This window comes from Asterias rubens, chromosome 11 (assembly GCF_902459465.1).
Source record: "Asterias rubens chromosome 11, eAstRub1.3, whole genome shotgun sequence".
In the NCBI taxonomy this organism is placed as follows: domain Eukaryota; kingdom Metazoa; phylum Echinodermata; class Asteroidea; order Forcipulatida; family Asteriidae; genus Asterias; species Asterias rubens.
This window is the reverse complement of record NC_047072.1, coordinates 499321-513262: the sequence shown is the minus strand read 5'-3', so window position 1 is coordinate 513262 and position 13942 is coordinate 499321. Positions and strand designations below refer to the sequence as shown.

The window sequence follows — 13942 nt, the reverse complement described above, 5'->3', positions numbered from 1 at the left end:
CGTTGCCCACCACTCCAGCCAATAGACACAATCGTTTCATCTACCTACGCTACGGTTTGATAACATCAGACCGTTTAAAAATAGAACAAGGCAGGAAGGGGCGCATTACAACTGGGGAAGGGGATATTAAGCAGTGGGTCCATCTCGAAAATTCACAACAACATCTGACATCTTTGATCGACTTAGAGGAAATTTAAGGAGGATAAAAATTGAAGCAAAACATTTTGTTTAAGTACACACAGCTGTTACAATGTAGTTATGCGGGGCAAATCTGGTCAGGGTTAAATTGAGTTTGTTATTGTTTTTGTTTGTCTCCACCTGTAAAAATAATGAGCAGTAGGGATTAATTAGGTATCCAGAACATGTTGATTATTGTCATGATTGAGACAGACTGTGTCACATTTGTTAAGTAACTCAAACGATTTCCCTTCCCAGGAATAACACAGAGGGTGCCGATCATGTTGTGCAATGTGTAGGCTGTTGGTCAATTAATTATACTTCACTACTCCTATCTGTTAGATTAGTTTGGGTTGTAATGTCCTTTTTCATAAAGTATAATATGACAAATTTTTGCGATAATCCTAATTCTCGATCCTCATATGAGCCAGACGATTGTTCCGGCGGAAGGTTTCAATACAACACATGGCATGTACAATGTAAAAAGTACACGTCTCAAGAATAAAAAGTTAAAGCCTGTTTCACACTTCCTGCGAATGCGATAGAAATGTTGACATCGCACATCACAGGGCTGTTTTCTCTGCGAATGTTTTGCAGAAGTTGAGCACCTGTACTGTTCCAAAATATTCATTGAGAATTTGAACGTAAAAAATCGTATCCCGTTTGCGATCGCAGAAAGTATGAACCGGGCTTAACCCTCTCGCTGATGCTGCTACTGCTAAGATAAAGACCATCGCAGAGCCCAGACATGCCAGAGGCCGAGTTGACTTGAGGCAACGTCTCGACGAGACGTGACGTAAAGAACGATCACCCACCAACCCATTCCCACGAATCCGAGGCAATTTTTTTTATTTATAAAAAGATTGACTGACCGTCACTTTACTTACTAGCTTACCCAAAACAAATAAAAACTGTGGGTTTAATTAATCAAGGTCAAGGACATGAAGAATGTATGAATTTCTAGTATTTAGGGCGCCCTCTTACATTATGATTTTGTTTTGTTTTAACTTTTTTCAGAGAACAGCTTGAAACAGCATCTACCTCTTCAACTGATTGCGATAATTAACAACACAAATCCAGTTCTAAAAACTATAATTTACATACCAGATTGTTTCTTAATACGTCACTGATGCAGCTGATTAAGTTTCAAGGAAATTTAAAGACAGGATCGGGCACAAAAATCATTTAGAAATTCCCGAAGTGATGTTTCTCCTTTTCGCCATTCATCTTGATTTAGCGGTGAAAACACAAGGGGGCTCGCCCACTATACGGTGCCACCATTTCATTGGTTGATATATTTTTCACGAAAGGGCACACTTTATCCAAATTAACAGTTTTTAACCAAATTTGTGTATACACTACTACTATTTTGAGTAATTTGTTAGTGTAAATGTATTATATATAAGCATATATAAGAAGAAATATACAATTTCAGTGCGCATTTTTCAACAAAAGTATAAAACTAGTTAGTTACATTAACCAATCAAAACTATCGTTTGTTAGAGCTAGGGAATGTATCGAACCCCGAAGTAAAATAATCTGGTGCCGTTATTCGGCCATGTGTTTCAGTAGAGATCAGTGGTTTCAGAGCATTGATTTACGAGGCGAGGATCAGACGGGTTGTATGTACATTTCTTATGACAGAATGATTCAAATGCACTGATTCTTTTGAATGCACATGACATGTGTGTTTACATCCGGGTTGCATGGGATGTTTTGACCGCCCCCTTTTCAATCGTAGAACGTTTTCTATCAATTATCTATAAAAAATGAGGTCTGTTTGCCTGGATCGTGGACCAAATGGCAAGAGTCTTAATGCTGTATTGAATACTGATGTAAGTTTTTAAGTTCTCAACTAGTTTTTCAGTGCTGCACTGCGACGATCAGTTTGTCTAGCCACTCCGGAAATTCGTTGTGCGCTTCACAAATTCTTAGCGGGCCCAAAGTGGCCTGCGGCCCCACCACTTCGTGCCGAGTGGTTTGGCATCAGTGTGGCTGGGTTTATAAACGAGGAAAGAGGATGGTGAGGCCGACCTATCACTAAACATCAGGAGATATCAGATAGGTCGTTCAGTCACTGATGATCAATCTTGTCACAAAATGGTTGTAAATATAAATAATTTAAATTATTGTGTTTAAACTTTTGTTTACTTCAGTCTTCACTTGTTTTAATTATTATTTAATTTTGGTTTATGAACTTTAAAATACATGTATGATGTAATTGTAGTGTCAATAATTATTTGGGCTTCCATTACATTATTACTTTATTTGTCTAAAAATCTACTAAAGAAAAACTTGTTTTACCAACTTCCGGGGTTGTTTAAATTATGTTATTAGTATTTTCTTGATCAAAATTAGGATAGGGCCTACAGTTTTAAAATAGATAAATAAATCTTTGCGTAGAGTGAAATAAAACATTTGGATTTTGATTTCGCAAAAATGCTGTTCTCGCAAGAAAATATTCATTGTGCAATAATATCAAATTTCGTAGTTGCGATATCGTAACCCTCTATCCTCCGGCCGTCAGGAGGAGGGTTTCGATATTGCAACTACCTTCATGATTGAATTTAAAGATGAACGCACCCAACCAGAGACACGCAGCACAGGGCCTCAGCTAACCTCTTATCTTATTAGCTACTGGGATGGGGTCTTTTAAGTGCGTTGATAGTTTTGATAGCAACACCTGGAACTACAATCCCCTCATAAACCTTTTATGTCCCAAGGACGAAACCATCTGTGTCAAGAACGGGCCTACTGTTTATTCATGTAGAACCCACATTCTGCTGATCAGAAACACCAGAGCTTGAGTCCGGTGCTCTTTTTAACCGATCAGCCACGACACGACTTAATTAAATACCTGTTTTTGTAATATTTGTTTTGATAATTTTCCCCATTTCCTTCAGGAACCAGTTCCAGAACCTGAAGAGGATCAGGTATTAATCCACGTTGAGGCATGCGGGTTATCATCAATAAGATTAGATGTCATCAAAGAGCTCTCGTTAGACAGGCAACATCTACCGATAGGGAGGGAGGTTGCTGGTGTGGTCACAAAGAGTAAGTAATTTGATTTGTGGGTCTGTATATTTGTTCTTCTTATTAACTGCTTCGTTAAAAAAGTTAGAAAGGTAGTGCATTCTGCTCTACCAGCTAGGCTCTTGGTATATTTTCAATTTTAATTTCAATTTGTTGTACCAAAGGTGTACCAAAGGTGTAAGTATTTTGTTTAATTTTATTTGAAAAAGAATTATGGTTGTGAAGCCAGAAAAGCAAACTCAATCACTTTACAAATCAAGAAGTACCAATGAAGGTAAAAATGGGAGAGGAAAACACAGGGGAATTTCAATTTGTTGTATAAAAGGCCGAAATGAATTTCCCATTGTGGATAATTAAAGTGAATTGAAATTGAAATTAAAAATGAAACTGAAATTGAATTATTTCAGGGAAAAAAACACACTATCTAACATTTATTTACTCTTTTCTTGCAACTCCAATGACTGATTCAACTTGTCCACACTTTGATATTAAATGTGGGGTCAGATTGTGCAGTTTTGACAATTATTAAGAATTTTGGGGCAAAACATTTTTTAATTTTTTTTATTGTTGCCATATTGCAGTTGGAGGAAGTGTATCTAGGTGTAAAGTCGGGGACGAGGTCGCAGCTTTTCTTCCAGTGGATTCAGTGTGCTCAGGGTGTGCCGAGTACTGCGTCGCCAACGAGTATGACTTGGGTGAGCTATTGAAAACACTGTTGTGTTCAGCTGCCAGTTTCTTATTTGATTATGTATGGATGTTGGACTTTATTTCCCTTTTTTGATATTCCTCTTGAGGATATGGTAGCTAAAACACTAAATTTTGACCTTTAAAGGGTAAACTCGAATGCATATATATCAAGCGAGAGGGCAAGTCATTTCTGTTTTTTTGAAGGGCACGTCTACAAGAAAACATCATGGTAAGACATGTAAGAGGGGCACCGAGGCCAAGACCAGGGCAACAGAGGCCTGTTCCCCTGTGTCTGTTTTAAATGCTGCTTCTCGAGTGTTTGCATTCTTCTTATTTAAAGCCAGTGGACACTATTGGTAATTGTCAAAGACTAGCCTTCACAGTTGGTGTATCTCAACATATGCATAAAATAACAAACCTGTGAAAATTTCAGCTCAATCGGTCATCAAAGTTGCGAGATAATAATGAAAGAAGAAAACACCCTTGTCACGCGAAGTTGTGTGCGTTTAGATGGTTGATTTCGAGACCTCAAGTTCTAAACTTGAGGTCTCGAAATCAAATTCGTGGAAAATTACTTCTTTCTCCAAAACTATGGCACTTCATCAGAGGGAGCCGTTTCTAACAATGTTTTATACCACCAACCTCTCCCCATTACTCGTCACCGAGAAAGGTTTTATGCTAATAAATATTTTGAGTAATTACCAACAGTGTCCACTGCCTTTAATGCTCTACATACGTACATATACTTTTTAAAATTATTTTAAGTAGGATTTGACACTTTAGATGGTGGAGATACCATCAATTGAAGTATCAATCAGCATGCTCTGATCGTCTTAAAAGGAGAATGAAATTCTAGTAGCAGTCTGCTCTTCGATCAACTTCTGTAGTGCACAGTGCTGAGGAAACTGTTTTCAAAAGCTCCCTTTTATCAAAAGGTGGACATGCCATAAATTTAATATACATGTAGGTCTGGATCCCAGTTTAAGTGACTCTCACCTCTGAGTACAGGTCTTTCTAAAGTGCCATTATTTGTAATCTTGTTTTCAGTCATCAAGCCAATGAGAGTGAGCTTCCATGATGCAGCGGCGTGTATAAGCGATGCAGTTAAGGCCTACACAGCACTGCATTATATGGCAAGAGTATGCGCTGGGGATACTGTACTGGTCATCAATGGGGCATCGGTAAGTTTCATTGTAACTTAAAAGTGGACCTGTGGGGTGCTCCAAGGGGGGAGGGGACGGACAATAGGTAAAAGTATCAGTTACTAAATAAAAAACCTACACTTAATCAGGAACACTCCTATATAGCATGCCATTTAATAATAATAATAATAATAATATCGAAGTCTTATATAGCGCAAGTATCTACCAAATAAGGTACTCAAGGCGCTGAGTATAAACAAACTTTCAGAAAGATAGGTTATTGAAGTGATGAATTCTGAGACCCAATTATGTAGCACCTTATAAGGGTTACAAGGTGCTATGGCGCATACAGCAGCCACAACCAGGAAACACCGGGGCGAACCCCTTCTCTTTTCGAAAAGTGCACTGGGTTCTTTTACATGCGTTACACAACACATGGGACCAACGGCTTTACGTCCCATCCGAAGGACGAAGCAACGGTTAAGTGTCTTGCTTAAGGACACAAGTGTCACGGCTTGGGATTCGAACCCACACTCTGCTGATCAGAAACACCAGAGTTTGAATTCGGTGCTCTTAACCGCTCGGCCAAGCAGTTAAGAGTACCGGACTCAAGCTCTTTTGTTTCTGATCAGGAGTTAGTGTGGGTTAGAGTCCCTGTCATGAGACCACTGTGTATCCTTGAGCAAAATGCTTTACCATAACTGCTCTGTCTTTTGTTTAGGAAATTAAGACTAGGACTAGTAGTGCAAATAATTAAAAAAAAAGAACACTTATCATAGTGAGATAAACCCCGTGTTCCTGTTGCGTGTAGAAAGCACCCTTGTTCACAGGTTTCCTCAGGCTTGTGTGCTACAGTGATGAAGTTCACTTATGAGACATCCTTGGTTTTATTACCGAAAAATATAATAATAATAATAGTAATAGAAAAAAATAGTATTACCTGTTGCAAACTGCTTACCAACCAAAAGGACCTATTGTGTAGGTGCAAACAAATTGATAATGGCCTGGACCCAAGTTCATAGAGCTGCTAAGCACAAAAATTTGCTTAGCATGACTTCTCTTCCTTGATAAAAACAGGAATACCAACCAAATTTCAATTTTTTGCATATTGTTTGTTACTGGTATTCAGCTGTTGTTTGCTTATCCTGAGAATCATGTGGAAATTTGGTTGGTAGTCCTGTTTTTATCAAGGGAGAAATTTCATGCCAAGCAAATGTTTGTGCTTAGCATCTCTATGTAATTGGGCCCTGACCCTAGCAGAGTCTTTCTGTTTAGCCTTCAAGAAAGACTCTGCTGGGGTCGTAGCGTCAGGCCACTTGCTATTTTTTGCAATAATAATAATTGTGGCAAGTTCTTCCCTTTATTTGTTTTATAGTCAAGTGGGACGATAGCGATCCAGTTGGCCCAACATTGGGGAGCTAAAGTACTCGCCACAGCGTCATCACAGGAAGAATCCATCTACCTAGAAAGTTTCAAACCAGAGCTTGGTGAGACCCCCCCCCCCCCCTACCACCCACTGCCCCACACCCCTGGATCTTTTATCAAAAAAGCCATTTACTAAGATGCAGGGGCTGCATACTCCTAAGGGGTTGAGAAAGAAATTCCGAAAGACTTTGACCTGATGATATGAGGTAGTGTGTAATAAGTGATTTAGAGTTCCGTAATAAAGCGAATTACCTAATGAAGTACACACTTTGAAAAAGTCCTTCCTTTATGTGACCATTTACTTCTAAAAAATCATCACAAAATACCCAGACCAGACAACGCTAATATTGTTCATTTCTTTAATAATCAAAGTTTATCAGCAAAACTTTCCACCAAAATAACATGAAACAGAAATTTGTGTTTAGAAATTTGGATACTGTGTTTTAAAACAAACATTGGAAAGTTTCATATCTGGACATGAGCTCATTATGTGAGTCGAAGTAGATCAAACTTTGCAGTCGTTTGTGACCGCCATGGGCAATTTGGAACAAGCCACTTGTGGCCACTATGGTCTCTAAAGGATTCAAACTTAAATAATGAATGATTGTTTTTCTACAGCCCAAGTAATTGAGACAGATCAGAGTAAGAAGTATGCCTTAACCCAACAGTGTATTGAGGAAACTGGAGGACTTGGTGTGGACTGCATCTTAGATGATGGGGGTAAGTATTTCATCTTAAACAGCTCCATGCAAACTTTTAGGTCGATGACCCAGATGAAAATTTCAGGCACTCGGCCGCAATCCCACCTTAAGTTCTAAGACCAGGCATCGGTATCCTGGGCTTGAAATTTAACTGGACTGCAGGCCTTACGCCATCTTCAAAGTTGAGCAGAGTATACTGTTTGAAACGTCGAGACCACACCGGCTCTTTTCAGAGCCAACACTCCCATAAGCCTTTTTGAGGTATGGCGGGCACACAATGCTACAAAACTGTAAAGTTGTGGTAAATTTGTGCGTATTGACCACTAGAAATAGAACGTGTGTTATTCTGTAAAGTGCGCATTTTAGGCGACGCGGCGTTTACACGTAAACCTAATGACCACAAACATGGTGAGCGTGGCATCAGTCGCAGCATGTGACGCGCGTGTATCGCGTCCGCCATACCTCAAAAAGGCTTTTAAAAGAGATTTAATACGTACCAGCAAGTTTCCTGTTTTTAACTTTCCCTTTTTATCTTTTAAAATGACCCTTATTAAAGCAGTATGTAGGGAACTGGTCCATATTACATGGAGGCCAGACGGATAAGAGCACGGGACTCGAGCTGTGGTGATTCTGATCAGCAGAGTGTGGGTTCGGGCAAGACACTTGTGTCCTTAACAGGCAGTTGACCATGATGCGTCTTCCTTCGGATGGGACGTAAAGCTGTTGGTCCCGTGTGTTGTGTAAGGCACATAAAAGAACCCAGTGCTCTTATCAAGAATAGAAGGGGTACGCCCAGGTGTTCCTGGTTTGATTGGCTGCATGTTGCGCCACAGCACCTTGTAAACCATTGCATGGTGCTACACAAAAGGAGTAGGTCTCATACTTCAAATGTAGCCCCACATACCTTGCAGGCAAACACTGAATGTTGAAGCGCGCTCACTGATTGACGGATATGAACGCTATATACATGTAAGAAGCCACTATCAATATTATTTTTCTTGTCCCAGTGAGCATGTTCCCGAAGGAGGAGGTAGACCCGATGCTCAGTCCGAGGAAACAAAAGAAACTTCAGACGCTTCCAACAAAACATGAGGTCATCTCAGCGCTAGGGGTCGGAGGTCGATGGGTCACGACACAAATGGATCTTCAGGTAACAAGATTTGTAGACAACAGGTGGAGACAGACATATACATGTATTGCATGGCCTTCCACCATGTCCACTTTCCATCAGAGCCACAACCGGACAAAAGAAATTTCAAAACAACCTTGAAAACACACTTTTTTTAAGGAACATTTTTTCTAATTCCATTTGGGATTACTTGCAAAAGATGACAATAGGAGACTTTCCAACGCTAGGTGGCAGCAGACATACCGGGTAAATTTCCATTGTTTACGTAGTTCTGAACATGCGCATAATTCTGAGAACAATGGATTTACCCGGTAAGTCTGCTGCCCTCTATCGTCCCAGAAAGTCTCCCATTGGGCTCAGCATTCTCTGTTTTCTGTTTTATTGCATGCACAAATGATTTCTACGAACACTACGAGCTCTATCTATCTATACATGCTTTAACTGACCATTGCGCAAAAGCTCTGCTTCTAAAATGGATCCCTCTGCAGTGTCATTGTTTTTTTTGGCATCTACTTCTTGATTTTTTTACTGCTCATCAGATGTACATGTATTGATTGGTCTTGTCATTTTTTATTGTGATGCTATGCAATATAAATGGACCTGACTTCCTTGATGACTCTGGGGGGTTGCCACTTTGGCAGTTTTTTATTTGGCAGCGACACAGATAATCCTCATCATTTTGATTTTAATGGACTCAAATTAACATCTCTTCCTTTTCTCATAGCTTGATCCGCCTGATTCTCGTCTTCTTCACATGAGAGGTGCTAGTATCTCGTTCCTTAATGAGACAGTCTGGAACTTGTCTTGCGGACAACTGGGAAGATTCCTCCGTATCCTTGACAAATATTTCTAATTAAAGGGATGCTGCAGTGAATTAAAATAAAACAGTTATTTTTCTGTCATTTATTTCTGACATATGTATTGAACATCAATAAAATGTGTTTTGTTATTCCCGACATATCTGACTTGCGTAATGAGTGAATACGTCATGCCCCCCCCCCTTTTGTGGATTGTTACCGCCCCTACCATCGACGTCACGTCGGGAATTCAAAAAAGAGTCTGGTCCCTAACTACACGTGCCTAGGTACCAGGCCACACAGTGCTTAGTTTCTATATGCACACAGCCAGGGGGCCCGACAACTTGGGTTACCGACATGACGTCACGTTTATGCAAACGTTTAATCTCTTGAAAACCATTTTTAAAAATACTTGCGCATTTAATAAAAAATATTAAAAAATATTTCAGGTCTAAAAAGTCATGTTTAATCGTTTAAATGAATAAAAAAAAACACTGCAGCCACCCTTTAAACTCCAGAATCATGTGCAGTTCATATACTTGTTGTTTGTTGTTTTTGTTTGTTTAGATGATCTTTCCATCAGGGAACTCGGGGAAACTCCCGCAAGGGGATACAAAAGCCAAGCTGTCAACAGACAACTCTCATACAAACATTGGTTTAAAGGAACACGTTGCCTTGGATTGGTTGAGTTGGTCTTTGAAAAGCATTTGTAATTGTTTTTAATAAAATGCATATGGGTAGAAAGATGTTGTAAAAGTAGAATACAATGATTTACACAGACATGCCTCGAAATTGCATGGTTTTCCTTTTACCTCGTCGACTAACATGGTCGACCATTTACGGGAGTCAAATTTTTGACTCCCATAAATGGCCGACCATGGTAGATCGCAAAGTAAAAGGAAAACCACGCAATTTTGAGGCAAATTTGTGTGGATCATTGTATTCTACTTTTAAATATCTTTCTAACGGTATGCATTTTATAACAATTGGTTATAAATGCTTTTTGTAGACCAACTCGTCCACTCCAAGGCAACGTGTTCCTTTAACATATATGATTATGAGTTGCACAAATCAAGAAATTCTGATCAGCAACTAGGAGACAGTACATGTACTTGTTCTAGTCCTTGTGAAATCAGCAGTTAGCTTTGGGGATTTCGAGCCCACAACCTTGTGGTTGCAAGTCGTGCAGTCTAACCACCAGGGCCCAATTTCATGGCTCTGCTTACCGTAAGCACAGAATCGGCGCTTACGGAAGCATGGAGTGCTGCATCTAAGTAGCACAACAAGTGGAGATTTTATTTTCCTTAATAATGGCATCTCAGATATTTTTCAGTCTGTAATCAACGAGATGGGCAATGGAGTTCTGAGGTACGATTTTAAATTTTGATGAATCAGTTTTAGGAGAAAACTTCTCGAAAAACAAAAAGTACAAGTTCTTGTTTGTTTGATAGCTTCCAAATAAAAACAAATCTGATGTTCGAGGGACACCTCAAGGTTATACATGTTATATTCTGTGAAAATTCACTCATAGTTAGGAGAAACAAATAACACTGGACCGCAGGAAGGTATGAACCACCATTTTGTTTTTGTTGAATTCAAATAATTACTTATTGATAATTCTTGTCTTTACAGACCAAACATTTCCCGATGTGTCAGCCTAGAGGAGGCGTGTGAAGCTTATAACAGTCTTCCAGCTCAGCGAATCGGAAAGACTATCGTCAAGATGTAGGATAGCACCGTCAGAACATTACGAGAAAACTCAAGTCAAGATTTTCCAAATCTGGCCACAAAAACTCGGCAACATTTTGAGGCTCGTGAATAACGGCAGCCTTGAAGCATCCGACAGGATCCTGCCAGATGTACCCTTTGACCTCGCATCCCATTCACATGTACACAAGTGAAATATAAACAACAACTAGCCCGATACTTCACGGAGGCAATAAAGGTGATTGCCTCCATGCCCCCTGGTCGTTGCCTTGGTGCCCTGGAAATGCTCAATTAGAAATTCACAATTTCCTCATAGGGTTCCCTTTACCAAGGAGAAAATGCGTTGGTGCCCTTGCCCTTTCAAAAACGAAGCATACAGGCCTGAAACATTAAGCACACTGTAGCAGCAGAAGATCAAATTGTTCAGTTAACTGCTGGTCTATGTAGTAAGTGACAAACTACGTCAGACAATCATATCGCAGAAACTGAAAGCTTAATAATGTACGTCTCTGCAAGACACAAATGTTTTCATTGGGGTTAAAGACGGCGATAACATCATCTGTATGGAGTTATCCCAGCTACAGAGGGCGCTGTGTATATAAACCTTTATTATCTAGCCTCTGGGGTTTCTTCACCATCTTTTTTGATTCAAAGTCTACTACTTTAGAAGTTCTGTTTTTAATTGAGAGGAATTATGTGCACTCTTATGATAGGTTAATTTTGAAGCTTGAACTGGTAGTTTAAAGCCGTTATACACTTTCGGTATCACAACTTATATATGAAATAACAAACCTGTGAAAATTTAGGCTCAATCGGTCATCGGAGTCGGGAGAATATAATGGGAAAACCAACTCCTGTTTTCGCGCGTTTCCTGGTGTCATGACATGTGTTTATAATAAATCCGTAATTCTTGCTATCGAGAATTGATATTGTTTTAATGTTTTCTCAAAAAGTAAAGCATTTCATGGATCAATATTTCAAGAGAAGTCTTTCACCATTACCAAATTATTTGTAAATCTGTGAACTTTTTTTTTTTTTCTGTACCGAAAGTGTTTAATGTAAGTATTTAAGTTCATACTTTGGTGAGACCCAGATAAGAAATTGTGTAATTTTTATGCAAAAGCCTACTTGTTATAAAGTTGGTTAAGTAAGCATCGTGCTAAATTATTCTTGTCTGACATGCAACGTTGATTAGAAATCAATAAAAGTGTCAAAAAATGTGATCAAATGGAGACTTTTGGAAAATGTTTGTGTTGTGTGTGTTTGAATTTACAGCCCTCAATATATATATATGGCCAGATATGCGGTTGGTACTTGCTGTCGTGGATAGATTAGAGCTGGCTGATAAGAATACCATGACTAGTTTTTGTAGATCGCTGTATGAACATTAGCACCTTTAGGTTGCACCTTTACTAGTAACATGGAGCAATAAACTCCATGCTAGTAATGATCCTTAAAGGAACACGCTGCCTTGGATCGGTCGAGTTGGTCTTTGAAAAGCGTTTGTAACCGTTTGTTATGAAATGCATACGGTTGGAAAGATGTTGTAAAAGTAGAATACAATGATTCACACAACATGCCTCGAAATTGCACGGTTTTCCTTTTACCTCGTCGACTAACACGGTCGGCCATTTATGGACAGATGGAGGTCAAATTTTTGACTCCAATAAATGGCCGACCTTGTTAGTTCGCAAAGTAAAAGGAAAACCACGCAATTTCGAGGCAAATTTGTGTGGATCATTGTATTCTACTTTTAAAACATCTTTCCAATCATATGCATTTTATAACAAACGGTTGCAAACGCTTTTTATGGACCAACTCGACCGATCCAAGGCAACGTGTTCCTTTAAAGACACTGGACACCTTTGGTAATGTCAAAGACCAGTCTTCTCACTTGGTGTATTGCAACATATGCATAAAATAACAATTCAAAAAAATGAATTAAATAGGTCGCACAAGTTGGGAGAGAATAATGGAGAAAAAAAACACCCTTGTCGCACAAAGTTGCGTGCTTTCAGATGCTTGAATCAATACCTCCAGGTCTCAAATTCAACTCAAATACTTTAGTGAGAAATTACTTCTGTCTCAAAATCTACATTACTTCAAAGGGAGCCATTTCTTTTTAAAGCTCTCGATTACTTGTTAGCAAGTATTTTGCATAATTACCAATAGTGTGCATAATTACAATGCACATTATGCATAAAACACTACGTGCATATGCATAAAACAATACGTGCAGCACATGCAAGTTTTGTTAATTTCCTTGTCCATGAACTACTTAGGGAAAACTGGAGCGCTTGATGACGTGGCCAAATGCCAAAACCCCAAAGTCACCATAAAGAGGGTGTATATATCGGGAAGTTTCAATAGTGCGTCACATGGTATTTTAGTCTTAGCTTGGTGATGTTGGAGTGTGTCGACTGTTTATGAGGAACTTTGTGTCGTCCAGTGTCAAGTTACCGGAGCTCATGAACAAGGATCTTGTACCACCATTTCCACTTCCACGAATTCTTGTATATTTAGAATTGAAAGTCGGATGTTAGCGTTACTGATGAGTTGGTACATGACTTGGAACAGGAAGATATCCAACATGGTGGAATTTCATCTTTGAACATGTTTAAATGGCAAGGCCATTTATATTTAACAAAGGGCAATTCCACTTGGAACAGGAGGATATCCCAACAGAGATCTTTGAACATGTTCAAAGGGCAAGGCCATTTATATTTTACAAAGGGCAATTCCACTTGGAACACAAAGATTCCCAACAGAGATCTCTACATGTTTAAAGGGCAAGGCCATTTTCATTTTGCAAAGGGCAATTCCCTTGTAAACAGGAAGATATCCAACAGGGTGGAATTTCACATTTGAACAAGTTTAAAGGGCAAGGCCATTTATATTTTACAAAAGGCAATTCCACTTGGAACAGGAAGATTCCCAACAGAGATCTTTGAACATGTATAAAGGGCAAGGCCATTTTCATTTTGCAAAGGGCAATTCCATTGGGCACAGGAAGATAGCTAACAGAGTGGAATTTCATCTTTGAACAAGTTTAAAGGGCATGGCCATTTATTTTTTACAAAGGGCAAAGGGCAAGGCCATTTATATTTTTCAAAGGGCAAAGCGCAAGGCGATTTATAATTTGCA

At 39.2% G+C, this 13942-nt stretch overlaps 2 protein-coding genes across 3 annotated transcripts in view; one reads left to right on the top strand and one right to left on the bottom strand.

Annotated features, from left to right (window-relative positions):
• LOC117296491 (intersectin-1-like) overlaps positions 1–1368 on the bottom strand; it is a 53996-nt gene extending 52628 nt beyond the window's left edge. Inside the window, exon 1 of the mRNA XM_033779451.1 lies at positions 1282–1368. The gene's annotated coding sequence lies outside the window, so the exon portion shown is untranslated. The remainder of the gene's footprint in view (positions 1–1281) is intronic.
• On the top strand, positions 1357–11082 carry LOC117296490 (quinone oxidoreductase-like protein 1). 2 transcript variants are annotated; one of them, XM_033779450.1, is made up of 10 exons: positions 1357–1416; positions 3081–3231; positions 3792–3905; positions 4945–5078; positions 6415–6526; positions 7083–7184; positions 8173–8315; positions 9019–9124; positions 10414–10459; positions 10724–11082. In XM_033779450.1, exons 1-10 carry the CDS (start codon positions 1381–1383, stop codon positions 10818–10820), a joined length of 1041 nt encoding a protein of 346 aa, XP_033635341.1. In that variant the 5' UTR covers positions 1357–1380; the 3' UTR covers positions 10821–11082. The 2 variants fall into 2 exon arrangements, with proteins under 2 accessions (XP_033635341.1, XP_033635340.1); XM_033779449.1 differs by lacking the exon at positions 1357–1416 and adding an exon at positions 1850–2012.
• The last annotated feature ends 2860 nt before the right edge of the window (positions 11083–13942 follow it).